Source organism: Struthio camelus, chromosome 7 (assembly GCF_040807025.1).
Source record: "Struthio camelus isolate bStrCam1 chromosome 7, bStrCam1.hap1, whole genome shotgun sequence".
Lineage (NCBI taxonomy): Eukaryota > Metazoa > Chordata > Aves > Struthioniformes > Struthionidae > Struthio > Struthio camelus.
Genome location: NC_090948.1, coordinates 17,698,531 through 17,722,704, shown reverse-complemented (window position 1 = coordinate 17,722,704; position 24,174 = coordinate 17,698,531). Strand labels below are relative to the sequence as shown.

Genomic DNA, 24,174 nt, shown 5'->3' with positions numbered 1-24,174 from the left:
AAGTTGCAACCTTACTTTTATATCTGAATTAAAAATGCATATGCTACTCTAACTTCATCATTATTATGTCATAGGTTTTCTACCTAAATGCACTTAAACACATTGGTTGGTACTAGAAAATACTGCTACCTATATGATCAGAGATAAAAGTCTTTTACTGATGCTATATGATGTCCATTGTACATAGCAGCTAGGGAATTAAACCTTAAAGCAAAAAAGAAGCAGGATTTGTAAATCTGTTCTCCTATGGATTTGTATTCCCTCTCATCTAAATCTTACCATCCCGCTAAAATAACCCCTGTTTTCTCACAGGTCTCATCAGACACGAGGCAGTGTAAACAGCAGCTAGGCTGACTTCTGGCATGTGCTAATGGCCTGGCTGTCTAGTATGTTTGGATGCTACCATTTAGAATAATATATTTAAAAAAAAAAAGAAAAAAGAAAAAGAGTTGTTCTTGCCTTTGCTTTAGGTTGAGTAGAAATAAGGAGGGTCCGTAGTAGCCCGTGTTAATTACCCCCTAAGGGTAATTAACCCTTTCCCCTCCCTAACTTTGTAGGGCCTTAGTAATTTTGATATTTTTTCCCTCTTTCAAATGTAGTTTAAAATCAGCCATTGCCTTCAAAAGTACTATGAGAGGACTTCCAAAGAGGAATGCAAGGATGATGGGCAGAGAGCAAATTGCATTAAGTCTTGTTTCCTTAGAAAACCATTCTAAGAATAAAACATACTAAGCAGAATGAATTTAGTAGGTAAGAGAACGGTAGACAAATTCTACAACAAGCAAAAGTTTTCTTCCTAAGAAATTATTTTTTACAGACCAGGCCTAGGAAAAAAGTAAAGGAGATCTAGCATACTTAAGAAACTTAGTATACTACAAGATGATGTTTCCGCTTATTTAAACTGTAAGCTTTATTTCTGTTTAATTTCTGTAGGGACACATTGTCTGCTAGGTTATTAATCATGTATGTTTTAAAGCTTTCTGTATGCACTTGTTAGGACATTCACTAGACATAAACAGATAATTTTAAATGTACTAATAATATGCCAAAAAAGAAAAAAGCAAAAGCCATAGTAAATTTAAGAAAGTACAGTGCATGGTTTTCTATGCTATAGCCAGTGTCCTTATGTTACTATTGCCTGGTGGCATATTTGAGTTTCCCAAGGATAGAAATGTTGATACAAACCCAATTTTCAGGATAATTCAAACTGAATTAATACTTACAGGCGCTTCAGTTCTGAAAGTCCATGAAAGGCCCCCGGCTCAATTGTGCTAATTAAGTTATTCTTCAGATCTCTAGAGAGACATAAGAGGAGGAGCAATTAATTATCATTTTTACATACTGTACTACTGTTATACATGAAAAGTGTGAAATGCAATGCAATTTTAACCTTTGTCTTAATTAAGAGCAACGAATATATTTTAAACAGTAACACCAGAAACATTACATCATTTGTGGTTTATGAAACATATTTTTCTAAGAGTGTTAAAGTTAGATGTTAAAAAACAGTCTGTTTGTTTTAATTCTTTTCCCATTTGTAATTTTCAAAACAAGCTTGCCAGCCATTCTTGCCTCAGGAAAAAATGTGTTAATCAATGAGTGAATAAAATAATTAGGTCAGCAAAGCAAGAGCCTGTTAGTTTGCTTATTCATTGTGCTGTGCATTTTACAGTAAATTTCTCATTCCCACCTAATGTAGGCAAAGCAGCTGGCATGTGAGACATAAACAGATAGGTCAGTTTTCTGTCCTGGCATATACGCAGTTTCTCATGTTTGGCAGACAGGTCCTTCGTTTTGCACTTGGTGACAGTCCAGAGGATCAGTTGTTGTACAGATAAAGAATATTTCACTAGCATTAATAAGCTCATCTGCTCTTGGCACACTGCTCGAGGCCATGACATCGCTCTCAGTTTAGTCCCTGCAGAGATTTACTGTTGAATTGTCTCAAGACTTTTCATGATGTGAACACTGAGGAAATGCCTTTAGTGCCATTAGATAAGCAGGCCTAGGAGATAACTGCTGTAAATTCTTGCAGAGTCAGTGTTCATCTTCTGACAATTTGCAATTCATAGGGAACGACTGGTGCTCAATAACATCACTGCTGTTTCTCAGATCGGTCATTTCCAGTGTATTACCGCACGTATATGCCTTGACTCTACCAAAGTATGGCTGTATCAACAGCATGAGTCACCTTATTTATGACTTTCCATTTTATTGCAAATTAAAACGCACAGTAGGTGAAATTTTGGTTCCACTGAAATGTGACTGCCCTCAGTAGGGCAAGGTTTCATCCCAGAAATTTAGTTCACAGTAGGAGATATACTAATTTCAAAGTCTAAATAATTCTAAATCATAAATAAATATCTTTGCAGTCATTTTTGCAGATCTTTGGAATCCTGTTCCAAAAATTTGCTGTGTGTCAAATTCACTTTGTTTTAGTGATGATTTTGATGAGTGTTTGGTCTAGCAAAATTCTCAGTCAGACTCTTGAAAGGTCAAATTCAGCTTTCAGCCTGTATCGCAGAACACTCAAAATCCTTAAGAAGGTGATAAGACATTTTGACTTCTATATACAAGAAGTTTCATCTTACATATCAGAAATGCAGAGCTACCAATACACAGCAGAACGAGACTACAATTTTGATGGAGAAAACCTTAAAGTCCATATCATCTCAGCTTGAAAAGTATCTAGACAGTCAGCTGCTTAAGCTGTAAAAAAAACTAGCTGTAAACTAGGTTCGAGACAATCACTCAGCATTTGTTAACGTTTACCCAGGTCAAAGTTTATGCAGCACACTGCAAGGTGTGATACACAGCTAAGAACTGAACACTTCCGTATTTATACCATCATTCACAAATACACTGTTTATTGTTAATTATAATTCATTTTAAAGAACATATCTTTTGCATCAATTATTTTTTGCTACGCACAAAGCAAGGAAGTGGAATTTCTGTAGAAGAAAATAACGTGAAAATTTATTAACAGAGCTGCAACTAGAATCTTGAAAATGAACATTAGCTGACACCGCTTATTACTAATCCAGAAAAGCTACTTAACTCAAAATGATTTTTGAGTAAAATGAAATCTTAGTGAACTGTAATTTGTAACTGAACAATTTGCATTTTGTTTTCATGCCTAAATTAGCATTTATTCTTTGTTCCAGCTTGTTCTACTCAGTGCTTTCATCATAAATATGTATTACACCTGATATCATGACATTATTGAAAAAAAAACAAACAGAAGAAAGGTGGGAAGGGAACTATGTATTTAAAACTGCAATCATCAACAGGCTATACTTAGTCTTTCTAGAACGTAAGTACTGCAAAGCATACAAGTTTACTTATTAACAGGTTCTGTAATTAATGTACTTTATCTGAAGTAACAAGGATCCATATAGCAATGAAATACATTAGTAAACTTGCTAGATGTCTCTCTAAAAGCCAGTAGTTTAGTTTCTTACTGTTTTTTCCTTAGTTTAAGGTATTTCATAGTTCCTATATTCAGTTACTATTTTCACTGATTAGCCATTATCCAGTTCGTTATACAAATAAAATATACTAACTCAATAAAATTCCTCAGCCCAATAGAAACATTACAATGTTAATGCTGATCTATTCCAGCTGATCTAGCACTGACATAACTTCTAAAAAACGATGCATGGATTCATGCATATATGAACTTTAAGGAACATATATTACATGGCATAGGTCCGTCCTATTTGTTTGAGCTGCCGTGGCTGTTCTTCGCTGGCTGCTAAGCTAGTAAAAAGCATAAAACCCAGAAGTGTTTCTTTTTCCCTGCTACTGTGCAATATGGAGATACGTATGCCTGCGCCGCTCGGGAGGGGGAAAGAGTTGGAGCCCATACAACTCGCCATGGTCTCAGGAAGCCAGCAGGGAGAGCAAAGGTGGCACAGGGGAGGGCACAGAGAAAGAAAAGACTCAGGCAGGAGACAGACACTCTTCCCCAAGGGGGAAGCTTGGGGAAGGACCTGGATGGTGATTTGAGAATTAATGAGAAAGCTGCATCCTCAGTAACTAATTTTAGGCATAGGTCTACATTCTTCTTTCTCCTGCAAATCAAGCAAGTACAGTTAAAACAATAGCAGAAATACAGGCGTAGAGGTTTGTGCTTGAGGGGCTTTGGAGAGACCGTCTGGCCAAGGCATATGAGAAGCCCCAGTGGGCAACGGGGAGGAATTATGGGCTACAGCTGTCACCCTGCCGCTACTCTGCCCTTTCCCAATTACCTAATCCAGACACAGCACTTTTCTTCCCTTCTGTGTGACATACCGACTTTGGATGAAAGTGCCAGGAGTTGATATAATAACAACTGAAATACAGTTGATGACATTTGTTATCAAGAAAACGCTCTGCAAAAACTGGAAGAAGTTTTTTTTTTTTTTTTAATTATTTTTAATTTTGGTACCGGCAGTGACACTAGATTTTTTTTTTTGGCTTTATTTGGTCAGGAAGTCATGACGTTTGCTTCAGATGGCTAACGCACAACTGTCCCTGAGTTCTGCTAAACAAAAAGGTTCATACAAAACCACTGCAGCCTCTGTGTCTTCTCCAGAGTCCCATCAACTTGCAAAGACAAATTGGTATCTTTGTTAAAGATTAACCAACATGAGCATACTTTACTTTGCTGGTTTAGGATTATTCACTGTGTATGCCAACCCAAGCCTCATTTCTTTTAATGCTCATATACTCATACTAAATCACGTGGTCTAACTCTACCTCTATTCATACCAACCATCGGGGCCCAGTTTTCTCCAGGCAACGTGACTGATAATACCCTCAGGAATGAAACCTAGGTCCTTTTGCTCATAGATTATGTTAAATATCTAACTACTCAGGTTGGAAGAAGTTCTTTAACCGGTCTGTCTGAAAAGGAAGAAAAGGGCGCTGTTCTCTTTTGCAAGGTCTTCTGCGTGCTTAAAGCTTTTTTTAAATTTTATTTTAAAAAGCATCAGCCCAGCAGTGTAGACCCTTAGATCTATGCTAATTTATTTCATGCTTTACACCGGAATATATCTGAAAAACACTTTGAGGCCTAGTCAGCGCAAATATCCACATTTTAGGCAGGGAAAACTGACAATCTGTATACCAATTAGACATATTCTGTGTTAACTGCCAACTCATCTAAGTGCACTTGCAAGTTGCAATTAGATGAAGTGATCATCTCTTACAGCCAACAGTGTCAACAGCTCACGACAAATATGAAAGAATCTGTATGAGTGGCAAATTGTTGGCAGGTGAGTTTTAACGCCAGTCAAAATAACCAAGCAGACAAAAGGTCTTGGACCTCTGTGGTCTAGTTTATGGAAACTCTGCTCTGTTTCCTCATAACTTGTAATGGCATAGGAAAAAACAGTATAATCCAAAACTATCATCTACAGGAATAAAAAAGCCGAGGGTAACTTTAGTGGAAGCCTGGCTGTTTCAAGGAAAAATGTCCATCAACTGCACTGTCCCAAACAAGCTAAGTCATCTAGTCTCCTTATTTTGGAAATTACATTTAAATTTGGTAGGTCATTTTAGTAAGAATAGTCTCAGAAAATTGCAGATGATTATACTACCCACAATCGTGGCACTTTCTTCGTAATAAGTATTACTCCATAATGATTCCATATATTTCTAGCTTAACAAAATAGGTGTTTTCTTCCTCGTCTTCCTTCGAAGACTAAAATGTGATGAAAATAAATAAGTAAAATGAGCACAATTGTTAATCGCCTACAATTCTTATTTCTACACTAGGAGAATCTATTTTCTTACCTCCCACTTCTGTTTTTTAAAAAAATTAGTGTTAGTGAAATATTAAATTAGCATCCCCCATTTTTTTAATTTAGCAAAGAGTTTGCCTTATAGAAATGAACATCGACTTTCACTGAGCTAAATAAAGAAACCAGGGTAAATTTGGTTGTATGTTTACATTTTTCCCCAAGAGTTACTGCTGAGGCTTGGCAAAAGGTCATGATCTGAGGCAAGCCAAGCAATAGCCCAGGCTGGGCCACACACATGCACGCACACATGTATACTATACACTACACTATACTATTGATGATTTTATCATCAATCAAAAAAATAAAATAAAATAAACAAATAAAAAAAGGAAAGAATCTCAGTATCACAATACTGAATGACATAGCGTGACCCAGTTAAAGTCGTCCCTCGCGCCCCCCCCCCAAATTATAACTAACATTTATGGTTTTGCATCATTTCTGATGGAGCATTCTAACTTTAAAATATCTATTCTGAATCTGAATGACGTATCATTAGTGGTGTGGGTGCATATATCTAGTGGCATGACCTGAAAATAAATCAAAACCAAACTTCTGTTAGGATTACAGAGAGAGGGAAGCTACATGAAGTTAGCTCTAGCGGAAACAACTGCAACATTTATATCAAGGCTGCATAGCTGCTGAAAATGCTACTACAGTATTTATTGAAATGCTATGTTTCCCCTAATTTTATTAAAGTTGCTAGATGTACTTGTGGCACGGTACTCTGATCTTAACTAGACATGAATAGGGAACAGAACAATATAGAACAGTTTGTTACCATCAAAAAGCAATCAGAAATGGTTAGCATCAGTTACTAGTGGAGCGTTTCCTTTTCAATTACAAGACTGAACTTATATAAATTACATATAATATAAACATTCAGCACTATCTTCCTACATGTATGTATATAATTTGTGTGTGTATGCAAATAACGGTACACAAGTAAAAACACACAAGAACTTTTACTAACTATCACAAGCTGATGAGAGTTTATCACCTTGCACATTAATCTTTGAACTTTTTACTTACTAATGACACTAAGGAGGAGTTATTTCAACAAAGACAGCTGACTTAAGGAGGGGAAATCTATGTTTGAGATATTCATTTCCTGATGGCTTAGCTGAGAGAGAAATGAAATGCGAGAAAGAAGCTGCTAAAGGGACTTTGTGAGAACATTTAATAGCTACTCCAGGCCTCTCAGCTTTTACATACCTTCCGTAGCCAAATCCCCGATTATCTAAATATGTTCTTGAGATTCTTGAGGCTTCAGGTTCACAGTATAGAACACATTGCAGGAAAATTATTAAAATATACACACCCCATTAACAAAAGAATCAATTTATTGTAAACTGCATGCAGACATTTGTATCAAAGTGTATGCGTTCAGACACTGCAGACTCTTCCCCCAAATTCCGATATATGCACTGTAGATATTCTGAATACATATTCATAACAAGAATGTTCAACTAATTCCAGTACTTCGTTCAAATTCCTGACATTGATACATCTTTCATAAAAAATTATAGGTTGTACCAAGAGGACATCTGTGTTTAGAAAGCTGTCATTATGGTGCTGCAAACCTTCCAAAAAAGCTCTGAGAAGAGCAATCAGTTGTTGAGCACATGCCAAATACCAGTGAAATATGACTGGCTTTCCACATTTTGCATATTACTATGAAACAACAACAAAAATATGTAAGGTCACATCTTCCATATCTTTCTTACGCAAAATGCTTCAGCTAAACTAAACAAAAATTTTGCCCCACAGATGAAGGCAGAATCAGGACCCTTAAAAAAGATACACTTTCAAAAACCCGCTATGATCATGGTGGTAGAAAAGTGGCATAGCCAGTGATGAAAGACCACATTTACTGCATAAGACCACATATCCTGCAGTCATAATATTGATTATCAGGGTCTTGGATACAGGAATAAAGAATTAAGATGATATTGGAAAAAAATATGTGTGAAGACATTTTAAACACTTCTTTCCACATAGGAGCTAGTGACTCATTGCTTATTATACTTTGATGGTCTGGATACTGTGAAAACATATTTTAACCTCCATTGCTGGTGAGTGTATTGCTAGTCATACACTGCAGACAGAGAAACAGGCAGATGTCTTGACTTCAGTGATACCATTATCTGATATCATCATCAATAACTAAAGCAGCACACAACGTTCCTATGAAACTCCCAAGCTCTCGTTTTTGCTTATTGTTTTCTATGATGGGAGTGGATATTTAATCTACTTTCCAAATTTAGAACTAAGTTATGAAGGTGTTGAAATAAAGTTCCAGGACAGATGGATAAATCCCTGTTTAGATTAAAAGAATTCCCACAAGATATAAGTACGCAGAAAATAATTCTGCCTTTGCAGACACAGAGGCTACCTAGTGGAGGTGGTGGGGGAGGGGGGGGTGTTTTGTTTTTAATACTTTGATTCTCTCCTTGATTATGCTTTTTCCTTTAATTTTCTTTTCCTAATAAAAAGTTGTACCCAAATCATAATCCATTAGCAGTTGGATTACCTAAGACAATACATCCTGAAGACTAGGCAAAAAAAAATATCTGCTGCTCCTTGAAGGTACTAATGAGTGATCAGAAGATTCAAACCTGTCATTTTTGAAGGCAGTAAAGATGTACAGAGAAAGATCATTGCTTGAACCGGTATTATTTTATTTAAGGATGATGACTCATTTGCATCAAATGTGCTCTGGTAACTTAGCAGGTATTCACCATTTAGGAATAAGTCTAAAAACGTTAAACAAAGGGTCAATAACAGTAGCTGCAACACCGTTAGAGATACAGGCTTCCTCACTCAAAGTCCCCAAAGAATGCTACAGCATACTCATTCTAATGGTGATAATTAATAACATAGCAAGAATATAAAGCTTGATAGGACTACACAAATTCAAAGCATTTTAATTGAAGGAGCAATACATCAAAGAAGGAAAAGTGAGCCAAAAGTTTGGTAAATTAGGACAGACGTTCAGAGAAATGTTTCTGTTGAACAGTCTTCTATATGTAGATATCAGAAAATAACATTTTCTAGCTTATATATTTTTAAGGATTAATTTACCCCACAAACTCTAGTTCAGTTCTAAATGTAATGCCGACCAATCAGAATTTGCATTGAGGATGCAAAAAGGCTAGTATCTACCTTTAGTTTAGCATTTTGTTATTGATATTTCAAAATGAAATGCAGTTTCTAATAAAGAAAAAGCATTGAGCCTTTTCCAGATACTTTTCCTTTGGCTGCTTTTCAAGGAGAAAAATTCAGCAAAATAATGAAATTCACAACTTAAGTAATTATTGCTGTATCTATTTTATTTTTCTGGCAAATGCCACAAAAATAGAGCTACTAGCTAGGGTCATGTAAGGTCTAAAAGCTACTGGTTGTGTATGTGCAAAAGCACTGCCTCACCTGCCTAGAAACTGTAACTTAGAGAGCCTAGAGAGAATAGTGGTGCTGCCTGGCAGAAGGAGCCATGGATCAGCTCTGCAGGGCTAAAGTGAGAGGGCAAGACCAGAAGCAATAAATGCCAAGAGAAGCACATAAAGTGGATCTTAGTCTACACAGCTTTGCAGGTGACTGCAGTGCAGTGCAGTGCAGTGCTTTGTGAGCGCTGACAGTCACGTACTGATGCACAACGTGAGATTTGGCATAAAGTTGATCACGACAGCAGAAGTAGCGTCTGTCCCTGTGGGCCAGTTTTTGAGGTGTGCAGCCTTGCATCCATCCGGTGTTTCCCTCCCCTGACTGTCCTGCCCAGGCCCCCTCCAGGATTTACCTGTCAGAACCGTGGCTAGAAAAGCACAGCGAGCTCCAGGGGCCTGGCTGGCCCTGCACAGAAACCTTTGGCGGCTGGGAAGAGCCAGAGGCTTCCTTAACTCTTACACCCATTGGGACTTTGCTGTGTGCTCATGCCTAGGAGGCAGTTCAACATGGGTTAGGTTTCTTGACATGTGCTCTGCGCCTTTTCGTAAAGGCTGATCGGGGAGGGGGAAGGGGAAGAAAAAAGAAAAAAAAAAATCATTTCTGAGCAGAATTACAACACGTGAAAAAATTATTTGCAAAGAAAGTAGGGCAAAAAGTATCCTCAACATGTTTTCCTTCACAACAATTTTTTTTGAAGTACATAGACCAAATAAAATGTAAAATAAACACAGAGAAAATGAATAAAAAGTAGCTTCTACTGGAAACAAGTTAACTCCAGTGTAAGAACTGTTATTCCATGTTCTAAGACTGCACTTCTTTGCCCATTACAAATTTCCAGTAACAAGTATTCAATGTTCTCTGGTCAAATTTCAAATTTCTGACCCACTGTTTAACAATATGACTACAATTTTTCATATGGGATATTAGGAATTCATTCTGTATTTTCAGAAGTGTATCTGAATTCATTTTCCAAAATAAAATAGGGAGATGGCCATTTTACACTACATTAACAGAAGTATGAGGGTAAGGAACTTGTGGTTTTTTTAGCTGATATCCATAAAGTATACAAACTACTATGTCATGGAGATTTATTTTTTATATCACAGGTGTTTTCTATTTTTAAGGAAATGCTTGATTCTTCCTCTTTTTCTATTATTGAACCAATATTGACTTGGAACAATACAAGCAATTGTTCATTGAAATGTAATTCAACCTTCAGATAAATATTTCCTACCATGGCTTAAAACATCCAAAGAAAAGAAGAAAGAATTCCACCCTGATCCACGAGGGAAAGATAAGCATTTTTGCCAATGACCCCTAAATAATCTTAGAGCAGTTCTGGGCCAAAAATAAGATACTTCACTACTCAGTGTAAATCGATATAATAAAAATCATCTTTCCCATAATGTTTATTTACCCTAATGACTTGTAATGCAGAAGCAGAAAACGTCTAAAAATTAGTTATTGACGTGATTCCATTATAAAATACCAAGAAGGGCCTCCATCTTTCAGCCTGTACACTGTTTCTGTGCAATTTCATGGATGAGTGTAATTCCAAAAATGGAGTCACACACAAAATATTGAGAGCGCTGCAGTTGTCAGTTAGTTGGTGAAGGGAGCTGGATGGGGGAACACTACATGACCCTCACTATTATTGCTTGATTTATCCCCCTCACTAACCTCCAGGAATGAATAAACTCAAAACCGGTCTGCACACTTGCCCAGGCAACCCCAGGGGTCAGCACAATGCCTGGATTCATTCTAGCATCAGCTAGAGCGGGAAGGCTTTTTCAGAAATGCAAAAGTAATTATGGCCGCTTTATTCAGCCAATATCAGAGGGAACAGTAATTACAGAGAAATCCTGTAAAGTTGCAAGTACTCAACGTGAAATAAGAAGCGGTTTAAGGCATAATATGGGAGAACTGTCTATAAGCACTTTAGCTCAGAGGAATTCAACTTTGGTGAAAAAGTGGTCTAGGAATCCTCTCCCTTGAGGCTTCTGTTCTATACAAACTGTGCCTTTGGAAATAACTTAGACAAGTGTGCAATTTAAAAAACAACTATGTGTGCCAATAAGGCAGCATGTAGAATTGTCTTCTCCTGCAGAAACTGGGATTAGTGAGTTTCCTATTTAAACATCCCGAAGAACTTCCATGACCATTTCCCCTGCACAAATTTTACATTTGTGCATTCTTTTCCATAGGCACTTGCTTGAAATTTTAGAATTTTTCCTAAGATTTCATATGAAATATAGATGGATGATAGAGCAAACAAGATGACTGAAAAGTAGAGAGATCTATAGGATATATGTATAGTTCCTATACATTCTTTAAACTCATACCACATATTTTATAGGTCACACATGCATATATTTGAGATTTTTCAAGTAAAAATTATTTTGGATTTTCTTCTGCCTCAGAAGTGCCATCAGATTGATCTTTATTTCAAAACAAATCCCTCCCATTAAAGATATTAAAAGGTGATATAGCCTTTTAAAACCTGTGTCTGTTGGTCTCACTCAAAATATGTTTTTTCAATGATTTCTATGCTTTGTTGTTCTTTCCTCCTATTATTTCAGGCAAAGTTACATTTTTTTAAAAATAATTTTCTTTTGCTAAAATAAATGTCCAAGTTATTCAGCACTAGATTATGAAAAGATCACTACAAAAAAACCCCACCACAGCAGTAATAACATACAACTGGGCCACAGGAACACACACCAGGTCTTCAAGCCTTGAAAGCATACCAAAAAAATAAATAAAACGTGGCAGAGACAGGAAAGGAAGCGGGCAAAAAGGATGCCGAGAAAGGAGGACAGTACTGCCAGAGAGAGTTAATGCTGAATGCTGTTGGGACATTTTGTACTGCTAGATGTCCATCCCTTTCACCATCTTTCTCACTACAGAGAGCGATAAAATTTCTTCGCTCGCTTACTGTTTCATACCTTCCTTTGTTATGCTCCTACTTTCATCACATCAGATCCCCCAAGATGCCAGCCACGGTGCCTGGTGCCCATCCGCAGTTTTCCCACGGATGTGCTCCCGGGCCTGGCCGCCCTCACCCACAAACAGTTCATTTTATTTGTTGAAGCCTCATCCCAGCCTTAACGGGGCAGAAAAGCTGCCGAGTGCCTTGCGGATGTGATTTCTCTGGGGCCACATTGGTTTCCTAATGGCTTCTTTTACTTCCAGTTAGTTTGGGAAATGAATTAAGGACTGTATTTCTCCATATAGTGCCCATTCTTATTCATGGGTAAGAGCATACAGACAGCAACAGATAATCTCATTTTAAAGCTAAGAATCTTACAGAATCTCACTTTAAAGCTCAGAATCTTAAATTCTTAAAGGATGATAGCATCTGACACAAATCATGTGTTATCTTAATGACATCACTATATAAAACGTCAGATGAGCATATCATACAGCTGAGATGGCTGTCTGCACGTCATACTAACTTGACTATTTGCAATCCTAATGGGAAACAGGAGCCTAGATGCCCATAAATCCAGTTACGTGACTTCCTGAAATACAGCTAACCTCAGAGGTTACATAAATTTAAAAAAAGAAAAAATCATACCCCCCATGAGTTAAACAGCTCTATAAACTATCTTTACAAGTTAGCTTATTTTATATTCCTGTCATTTCTGACTGCTAATATTGGATTTCTATATAGAGCTTGTGTTATATAATTTTTTCCTCTATCATATAGATCTGCAATGCCATTATATATCTATTCATGAACGATGTTATAACAACTGTAATCTTAGCTCACAACGAATCAGTTTGTTCAACTATACAAGTAATCAACTATATTGCAAAATAATTGTTTAAATTATGCCTTAAGAGCATGTGTTCCAGGAAAACTCCTAAGAAACACTGCAAGTTTCACATCTGCATTTTAAGATGTGTGTAAAAAGTGTATCATTGTTCCACCTATGAAATTTATCTAAATGAGTACAACAATACATTATCCTAAGGTAGGAATACTGCTATAGTCAACCTAGAGGAGCCAGTATGCATTTAATTGCATAGGTACTTTGCACAGGCAAAGGAAAGACTTTTTAAATTCCAAGTTGACATCAAAAGTCATCTGCAAATTATGGCCTTTCATTCAAGCCTACTATTGCCTAATACAACTTTCTCTCACTCCACTTCTAAACAGTTCACTCACTTTTAATCATCAGTAATTTTCCCTAAATGTATTTCCCTTTGCTTAAACTGCTATCCAATGAATTTCAAGAAAAAATACCCATTTTCTGTCATGCTCTGTACATTTTGTCTTCTCCAACAACTATTACATTTTGCAGATTTCTCCATAGTAAATATTTTCCCTAGATTATATTTCATATACATTTACATATTATACTCATTCCTCCCATTTCTGACCACTTTTATCTATTAAACCTAAAAAGATGCATACGATATTTGTCCTTTTAGACTTAGATATAAATGTGCCTTCAAGAAAAAAAAAAAAAAACTGATGAGGCTTCTTAATATTTCTGCACAGTGGATTTACTGAACTGCAAGTTTTAACTACCACCTTCAAATATCATTCAAACTAATCAGAAATATAATAATCTTAATCTCTGCTGTAGCACTGTTACGAACTATTTAGACATTAGGGTAATTAAAATAATAAAATGATTACATATGAAGGCAAAAATCTCTTGGTTATAGGAGAGACATAAAGAACACAAAGATAATGGCTGTCTTACCAGCAAATCACGATGGTATGGAAAACTCTTCCAAACATTTCAGTTACGGTTGTTACATATAATTTTTAATGACTAGTGAGGCACTGATAAAGTCAAATTTGACCTAATATTCAAAACGTCTCCCGCATCTCTTCATGAAAGAAACTACTTCACACACTGGGCTTTACTAGCCCTTAACAAACTCAGCTTTACATTGCCATGGATGAAGAGGAGGTACACTCTGAGTTTGCGTATTTTTTTGTCACAAATAACGTGGCTAATAGAACAACGTTCATCTACGGAGAAATTTTAAATGTACTATAACATTAATTGTTTTATGTTAAAATAATATGATTTTTAATTAAACTATTTGAAAAATAATTCACATTGCAGTACATAAACCTCTCAACCTGTCTTCTGCAAAAGCATCTCTCCTCAATGGCTATTTCACTTGTCAAGAAACCTGACCCTGGACCCTGCTGCATCTCTCCTCTTACTGAAAGAGGCTAAAACATTTCTTCCTTTAGGAGAGATTTATTAAGAGGGAAACAATGCTGTTTAAAGCCAGCATTATTTTTTTAAGTTGCCATTTTTCCTAGCTATCTCAAAGCTTCTCAGCTGAAACACAGCTAGTAACTGTGCTTCATGCTGATTTCAATTTAAGTAATTGTGAATCAAAGCTCACCAGAACTATTGGTGAAATGCAGGAATTTGACTTTCTTATTAAAAGATGACTATGAGTCCCCATAATATATGGTCTAATATGAAAGTGGTTTATTTGGGAGTAGGTCACTCTCTCTCTGCTCTAAGGTTGATATCAAATTCAGAATTTGTCCTTTCTCCTGAGAACGGGGCACTGTCTACAGATGACTTCAGAAGGTCTGAAAATAACTCTGCTCAGCACATCAGCAACAGTTGCCAGAGAGCTCAATAAATGACGTGTGTTATTCTTTAGAGGACTGATTCTTCTTTTTGTAGGTTATTTTCACATAGCCAGAATTCAGACCCATAAGATCTGTTATATTTATATCACCAGTATTAGTAAAGAAGTCGGGGGTTTAGCTAGTCGAATCATCTCTGCTCATGTAAAGTATTTACAAACCAGAATACAAACTTTACTGAGATATAAAGCAGAACCTAGCAATCTTATCTTTAATCAATTGAGCTGAATGGCAGAAATTGTTTTCAACACTTGTAAATACTCAAAGCATATCAAACATAGAAACAACTTAAAGCCTAACAGAATCACAGTAATGTATACCGGCCACCAGAAGCTTCTTGGTAAAAGTATTGGCCCAGATCCAAAAAAGCACTTAGGCCGTCTAAAGCGAAACTTAAGTGGAACATAGGTAGTAAGCCTGGAGGGCAACCCATCACCCCCTCTTCCCCTCTCACATGTTTCGTTGGCCACAGGTACCTCCGCGCTGGCTTTCCGAGGGCTGCGGCCGAAGCGCAGTGCGTGCCATGCCCTGCGGCCAGCCTCAGCAGCTCTTGGGTAAAAGATCTCGCGGGTGGTGCAGATGAGCCATCCCCACGCTGAGGCTGTTCGCAGGGCCCAGCAGGTTAGTGGGATGTACACAATGCGGCAGCTGAAACAAAAACCCAGCCCGGCATCCCAGAGCACCGCAAAGGGACGGGGAAGTGCCACCATCCATCTTTCTGACAACAACCCGGCGCTTAGAGCTAAGGAAGGGGAAGACCATTTCCAGCCTTCCTCACCTAAAGAGGCTCATACCTATGTAGGACACACAGGAGTCTCCATTCCCTAAACAGCATTTCTGTATTTTATCAAATGAATGTTTATAGCAAAACCCATTTTCTCCTTGATGAAATACCCTCAGCACTTGACCGCTTCGGTTTTTTTCTTTCTGGACTCATAAATCTTAAATGCCTGACTACATACTGGCATAGATCCACTTCAGCTGGACCTACATCCTGGCTATGGCCTTTCCCACAGAAGTAGTAAACGCCTGCTGAAACATGCTCCGGCTGGAGAGGTCAAACCAGAGTCTTTCCCTTACTAAGCAGGTATTCTACCCAGTAGGCTAGTAAAGAAAGAACAAAAGCACAAGTACTTTCTCTTGTGACCAGATTTTACAAGAAAATACTGAGTCAGTTATGCCTACAAAAGGGAATCGCTGCAGAAGAAGTCCTAGCTGCAGATCCCAGCTCCAGCAAGGCTTCTGACTTCAGGCTGCACAGGAAAAAGTCATGACAGTCTTCAGCGCTTTTGTATGCTATGTGGTGCCTGCTTCGTCCCTCGGCACCATGGCTGGTTTGGATCGTCTTCCTACCCACCTAATTCTTGCTGTTCACTGTATAAAGAGCTTAGGTCTCTAAAGAATAGAAGAGAGTTGCCTTTTGAAAAGCTGTCTGTGTTATTGCTGAGAACCACTAAGTCTACTGCACCTTGTTGCTGATTTGAGCCCTAGTGACTTCCTCAGCTAGCAAGCTGCTAAATTTTCTGGTTAAGGGCTGTATGTATTATTTACTACCCATTTGGCTACGGTTTAGCTTGTTTTTAGCAGATTTCAGATGCCTTGAAATAGGCCAAGACTAGAACCAACTTTCTCTTCAAACCAGCAAGCAAAAAATAAACAAGACATTCATAGCGAACCAGAGCTGCGAGCATAATTAATGTGACACATGCTCCCTTCCAATGCAAAGAGCTACAGTATGGGCTTGAGGTTTGCAACTCAAATCTCTTAGGAAATAATGGCACAGTGCAATACCCCTAATTCCTCAGAAACCCTGCAGGCAATACCCTGAAAACAAATCATTCTTTTTAATTTAGAAAAGGCCTGGAGCATAAAGCCTAATATAATTTTTTGCATTTTCTTTCCCATATTTTTGCATTTTCTTTCCCATATTTTAAAATGGGTTAATTTTAGTGAATAGTGTTTTCCTGTGGAACAATATGCACTAGGCATATAGTCCATGCTTATCCCTTCCCCTCTGCTGACAGTGGTGGGAAAGGGCAGCTCAGAAAAATGTCATCTCCTATCTGTCTCCCACTCAGCACACACGAAGCCAGTTCTCCAAAATCTCATCACAGGGTTGCAGCTCATTACACGCAGCTGAAGGATGAGAACTGAGCTGCACCAGTAAATGTGCGCAGTTTGTGTTTACCAGCAAGAACACTGTATGTAGTGTTGCTTATAACATAGTCCCGTAATACGGGAGCATTCTTGTTGGCAGCTTTGACAATTTATCTATTCATATCAAAGTGAAACAGAGGCTGCTTTAAAACTGTTGCTCCTTGTACTAATGGGAAAAGAAGAATATTAAAAACTATCACAGTGAAATCTCTGTTGCCATCAAAAGGTCGTTGATTCAACAGACAAACAGCCTAGTGTTAATGATTTAACAAAACATTTTTCACACAGATTACATGCTCATCCATCAATGTGTAATATTTTTCACATCAAGAAAATAAAGATCATTTTCTCTTAAATGCCAATTACAATGAATGCATAATTCAAATTCAATATTTAAATAATAACGCTTTACCTAAGGAAACGAATTACAAACATAATAAAAAAAAAAAGTCACCACTGTATGGAGTTAGATTCATCAACTCCATAGATGAGAGAACTCTCCTAAAAGAGGAAACAATATTGTTGAATATTTTGTTCAGCAGCCTCTTGATTTGACTTGAGCTATACGCAAGCAACCAGTAAGACTGGATTTCTTCACTAGTATATCTCTTTTTTTGAGCAGGTATGCGCTGAGAGACTCATTTTGACTTGATGAAAATGCAAAGACTGTAAGGTCCCTATTGCCAAGTACTAGATAGAATAAAATGAATACTACATATTACTTCAACCAGTCAACATTTGAAAGAAACAAAACTTACCCAGTAAGCAAAATAGTAAAAATCAGTTAAGACTGCTTACATTACTTTCAGTATAATTCACAAGCTTTTCAACATAAGAAAATGTATTAAAAATATCTTGCTTTTGAAACTGTCAGCATAATAAAAATAAGCAAATGTACACATACATATACAATCACAAAACAAGAAGCTTATCTCTAACTGGAAGCCTCAAAACAAACTATCCCCAAAACCTTCTGAAACAAAAACAAATGTTTACAAATGTGTTAGTAACACATTAACCTCAAGTGCAAGCTCTGTTTTTCTGGTTTTTTTTTTTTTACCAGCATATTTGCAGTATCTTGCCTTATTTCTGATAACACCCAATTACATTGTTTTCAAAGAACTTAAAATGTAAATGATTTATCAAAACAAGTACTATCAACAGATGAAAGTACTAACGGAAATATTCCTACAGAGGCCTCAAAAATACTTTGTGGATACCAAAGTCAAAATTTAAAAGTTAAAACCCAGCAGAACTCATCACTGTCAGTATAGTATATATAGCAGTTTTAGTTACAACAGTGTACATATTTCTCCATAATAGATGAAAACACACTTAATATGTATGAACTATAAGATTTATGGTGTATTTAACTATTCATTTTATTGCTTTTAAGTGCTGGGTTATTGGCTGCTGTTACTAAACAATTGTGAGGATCAACCACAGGTGCTGTGATCCCCACCTTAAGGAGATCAGAATAAGGTTCACAGGAGTTTTGTCACTAGCCTTGGTGAGACCAGAACGAAGTCAAAGTTCTTGTCTTACAATTATTTGAAATACAAGAGAAATATAGAGTAATAGCTGAAACAACCTTTTAAATAAAACAAGATTTAAACAAATTAAAATTACCCAGATTGCTCTGATGTAGGGGCAGTGTTCATTTTAAGCTAAATCCATAATTTATGAACATTTGCCTAGACATAGACTTTTTATAATACTGATATTGAAAATTTCCTTTCCGACCAATTTGCTAATTCTTACTTCTCCAATTTATTTATGAGACAAGTGTTTACAGGCTACCACAGTGTGAGCTCTTGCCAGTAAAGTCTTAATTACTTTCAGAAAAATGGGGAAAATGATGAACATGTTTGTGGTCATAAATTTTTTTCTCCTTTCAACTAATCAAAAATATGGCTAAAATAATTCACTGGGAAGACAAAATATTCATAAAAATCTATACAGGACAGTAACTACTGAAGGAAATATCAGAAATTTGCAACTTTTCCAGTAGCAAAAAAAGTTTGTCCCATTTCTGCAAAAAATAACCTGGCATAGACCAGCATTTCCAGCATTTATAAATGTTCACAGTGTAACCCAGAAAACAGATAACTACTGTATTAAGATTCTCAGTCCAGCTGGTCTGTTTTTTCTAAACTTTAAAAACCATTTCCAAAAACACAAAGCATTTTAAACGGGTTTCAATGGTCTCTTTCTTCTTTTACATAAAATCACTCAGAAGAAGGATGTTTTCTTAAAAACAATCTGCTATCCAGGTCCACCCTCCCAGCCATGTCCCTTGGAGCCGTTCCCAAACTATCCCCAAAGCACTAGCATTTCAGCAACTGGAATGACAACTTCTTTTTAATTGTTTGAGATCCTGCAGGCTTCTATCTGAGAACAAAGCGTGCGCATAAAGCACATTCTATGGCCATGATTCAAGTTCTTTTGAAAATAAATGATATATTGAAACAATGCTATGTTATATAAAGCAGTCTATCTGACACGGGATGCTCAGCATTACACCAAATCATAGCCAAGACCATTTCCCACCCATACAATCGGACATATAAGAAGCATAACACGACTTACATAAAGCAACTTTTCATTATGCAAAACCTAATTGGTGGAATTATGGATTTGGTGGAAGTAGAAAGGGACTTTACTACAAAAAAAAAAGGATCAATTCTGTTTAGTAATGGACATGTAAAATAATGAATCCTACATGAAAGTCTATTTGGTAACTGGCAGTGATACATTTCAATATGACAAGGGGGGATCTAATGAAGTTCAAAACAGTGCATTTAAGGCTGTCAGAAGGAAGTATTTTAACACAATATGTAATTAACCTACAGCCTCATTACTGCAACATATAACTGAGGTCAAGAGCTTAGTAAGATTCACTAAAAGAATCAGGAATTATATGGCTAATGAGAATGCTCACATGCACATCAGGCAGGATTTCTGAGGACACAAGATACAATGAGAAGTTCCTTTTATGGCTTGGTTACTCTTTAGTTGCCTTTCCTGAAGATTTTATAATTTTATAATACAACTGAGCTGAAATCCTAACTCAACAACATGGCTAATGGGGCCACTAACTTCAGTAGACCAGGACGTTCATCTCTTACTGGCAAGTGACAAGATACTGAAGCAATTGCACAAATATTATGATTTAGGGTATCCTGATTTTAATTCTTTCAATTTAACCAGTAAGAGCTGTGTACAAATGCATTCTTTAAAACCGCCCAGCTATATGTTACTTATCTTAGTAAATTATAAAGTTAAGCTAAACAATTTAAACACTCTTTAAATGAAACAAAGTTTATATGCCATAATAATTCTAAATGGCACAACATTTCTTCCATATAACCCTTCAACAACAGCACTGAGGTGCAAATCTTCCTCCATTTATCCCTTATTAGTACTTATATCTATCAATCTATCATTTTTAATAGCTTTTATGAGTCAAATGACTCAGATATACTGTAAATTGGTGATAACTGATTTTGTAATTTAAAGCAATGGGTTTAGGCTCCCTCCCTTCAGAGTTGGCATTCACTTCCCAGGCAATATAGAGAACATCGCATTTATTAAATTAAGCTTTGGGCTTTCAGAAGACTTTACAAAAGGTTATGTTTGTAATCTTCAGTGTTTATTTTACTATGAAACCAACACATTCAGCAATAAGTCAGATTTATTGTGAAAATAAACACATTAGGACCTTATAAATAGCTGTTAGAAAAGTTCCGTATGGTCTGCCAAAAGCCCCAAATGATTGGTTCATGAACTTTTCCTCTCTATGCTTTAATGGCTTGAAAAAATTGTTTATTTTTGACTGGTTATGAATAGATGAGGATTATATTTCATCTACAGCCTCCATTAAAGTATCAGGATTTTGAAAACTTTTTCCAAACTTTTAAGAAACTCACATTAAAAAAATAAACTGTTGACAACAGATATACATAATGGAACGGCAAAATGGAGTGTTATTTTAAAGTTGCATTTCACAAGAAGTTTCTCCATTTACCTGATTATATCCCCTAAAAAGAAAAAAACAAATCAGTACCCAAAGATAATGCAGGCCTTTCTAATGGTTTACGCTCAGTGCCTACAGCAACTGCTGCAGAATGGGTTAATGCACAGAACTGTCTCTGCTTCATCAAGAAGGATTTTATATTCCCTTATGCTTTGCAGGAAATATGTTTTAACAAATGTAGGAGACATTTAGTGACAGGGTGGATGATGTGATCCCTGCAGCCTTTGGGATGCAGTAACCTTATGAACCGGCTCCCTGGGAACTACAGTGTTTTCCCCTGCATCCAGGACTCCAGTCTGCTCCCTGAACAACTTGGACCTTTTCAGATCTTTCCAGCACAAAGTCTGTATACAGACACTACAGTAGTACTTCCTAAAAATGAGATGGAGAAATCTCCCTCTAAAAGAGGGCCGTCTTTCTACAATTGTGCAGAAAGATCAAAGTCCTAACTCCCAAAACTTAAAAGAATACCTCAAAAATAACACATCAGTGTTCCTTGCTTGGAGCATGAAACCAACGGTCACTACTTTAATAAAATTATATCCGTGTGGATACTGTATTAAAGAAAGGTTTTAAGGTAGAGCTAAGGAATGCAGTAATAACAGCAATGGTCAGAAAATATTTTGATTTAATGAAAACTGGAGGCTTGGTATTATTTTCTCACTCAACACGAGGAAAAGAAATCCATTTCCAATGTTTTTGGAAGAAAAAGGGAGAGACAGAGACACACCAAAGAACAGCTGACAGCCCAGCAGGCAGAGCATGCCCGGGGATAGGGAAGACCCACCTTTGCTTAACACAGAGAAACATTTGAAGCTGGTACTTCCCCGTGTCCTAGACAAACGGCTCGTCAATCTGAATCATCAGAAGTATTGCCCTCTGTACATATAAATAAACTCTACCTGCATCGGACTGATTCACAGGCCCAACAGCAAACAGCTCTAAGTTACTTACCTCAGGTACAGCAAAGAGCCTGAGCAAACCCCTGCCCAATACCAGCGACCTCTTCTCTCTCAAACCCCCTAAAAGTCACTCCCCTGAAAGTTTCATCAATTCATTTATATGAAAATTTTCAGTTTTTTTTTTTAAAGAAATAAAAACCCTCCTGAGTTCCCAAAACATATGTGGGACCAACATAAAACCTAATCGTCATCAAAAATTAGATGACATTTTAAAAGTTGAAAAAACATAGTCATAAGACCTCTTAAATGAGCTGAAGAGGAGGTAAAATTCTGTATAAGGGGTTTTTTTTGGTTTAGTAAGTTTTATGTGCTACAGCAGATGTACCACATTTTCTATTAGTTTCTGCCTGAATGAATAATGGAGACATGAGCACTTGTATAAACAAGGAAAGGTATTTAATGAACATATCGTACATACTAAAGAGGCTGCTTTCTGTTGGAAAAGTGTAGGATGCATTCTTCCAAGTGCATGAAAATCCCATATTAATGATGCATGAGTTTTCTATGAAGTGGGCCAGACAAACTGTCAACTGCATTTAAAACACTGAATCAAATCTGATAATTGCTCATTTCAACATAAAAATAGGAAAAAAAACAAAATCCCAGACTGTGCAGAACACAGAAAATCTATAAAGTGATAGCATTTTTACATAGTTTTTCATTACAGACCATTTGTTTATGTTTCTTTTTTGAATATTCAAGCCTGCTGTTCTCAGATGAATGTGTTCCTCTAGAACTGCAATTTCTTTCATTGTATTTTCATTCATTTTCATTCTCTTCATAGGCAACAGGGACATTTGCAAAACCGAAGAAAAGGACAGAGTAGCTGGAACCTCATATTTACTGCATATTTATAGCATTTGGCATGTTGGTCACAGTGTTCTGAAAGATATTATTAGATTTGTCAGTGAGAGCCTTGCTGCTTTTTCCGGACTCTGTGGGTTCAATCTACAAGCGCAAGTGCCTGGCCTTTAAACGCACGGCTGCACTCAGAGCCCCAAGTGAAGCACTTAGCCTTCCTGTGCAGTCAGTGTGCAAGAATTGCAAGACAGGATGACACTAGAAGTCCATCCAGCCAAGAGTCCTCTAGCCAACCCTGGCCAGTAGCAGACACTCATAGTAAGAGTTTATGAGGAGCAGATATGGAGTGATTGCCTCCCTTATGCACCCCCAGGTTTGGGCTGGAAGCAGCACAGACGTTTCGTCATCACTTAGTCATTCAGAGGAGACGACGACAAGCCTCGCTGCAGAGCTCACGCAGCCAGTAGGCTGACAAGCTGAGCAGAGCTAGCTGATGCAACGTGAGGTTGCTCTGACTTTTCCTGTGGTTACTGGAGGGCCAGAAGCTCGGCGGCAAGCACAGTAGGTGAGAACAACAATCTCCCACCAATATGAAATGGCCATCAGCACTTCAGACCTCATGTATGCTGGAGGGAACTTCTATGACGTTCCATGAAGAACTTTGCCAGCCCTCGAGCACCAGATTCATAGATAGGAGGGGCTGTACCAGTTTTGAGGAAGGCACTTTTTGCAACCTGCTGATGTGGACTATCAAAAACTGTGACATAAATTTGGCTAGGTGGTTTGAACAAATCAAATCGTGGGTGTTGTGCTGTGAGATATCCGGGTGATGATGACTTGTGGATTTCAGTTGTAGTGAAAGATGATGGATCCCTAGAATTAACAGCTAATTCTCCCAAACTGTGCAAGGTTATTTGAAAGTCTACTCCCACAAAGTGCAAATAGTTTGGTGAATCAGAAAGGACACTGTTCATTCATTATGCAAACTTCCCCTCACTCTGGGCTGCAGGGGCAGTACTTCCCTCCACTCACAGACTTTAATGCTAAGCTAAGTTTGTCTACCTTTTCGGAAAGGGAAGATGGTGATAGTGATGCTGTCCTCCTAGTTTAAGGAGCCCACATGTATATCCAGCATAAAAGATCTCTCCTCTTACCTCCTCTTACACATGTCCTCACCCAGGTATGTGAGATCCTCAGATTGGACTTCAACATCAAAGTTTTCCACTGTAGAATCAAACAACTCTTCATCAAATTATAAAAAATAGTTATGGCTCTATTAACAGGATTGAGTTGCACATAATCAAAAAAATGAAGTCTTAAAGTTTTGAACTGCCTCTGTCATACCAAGGAGTAGCT

General features: G+C 37.3%; 1 protein-coding gene across 2 annotated transcripts in view; it reads right to left on the bottom strand.

Moving 5' to 3' along the window:
- Positions 1-24,174, bottom strand: part of LOC104145966 (adhesion G protein-coupled receptor A3) — a 281,143-nt gene that overhangs the window by 183,459 nt on the left and 73,510 nt on the right. For both annotated transcript variants that reach the window (XM_068949979.1, XM_068949980.1), the window contains exon 3: positions 1,224-1,295. In XM_068949979.1, the coding sequence (XP_068806080.1) occupies positions 1,224-1,295 (72 nt within the window). The remainder of the gene's footprint in view (positions 1-1,223; positions 1,296-24,174) is intronic.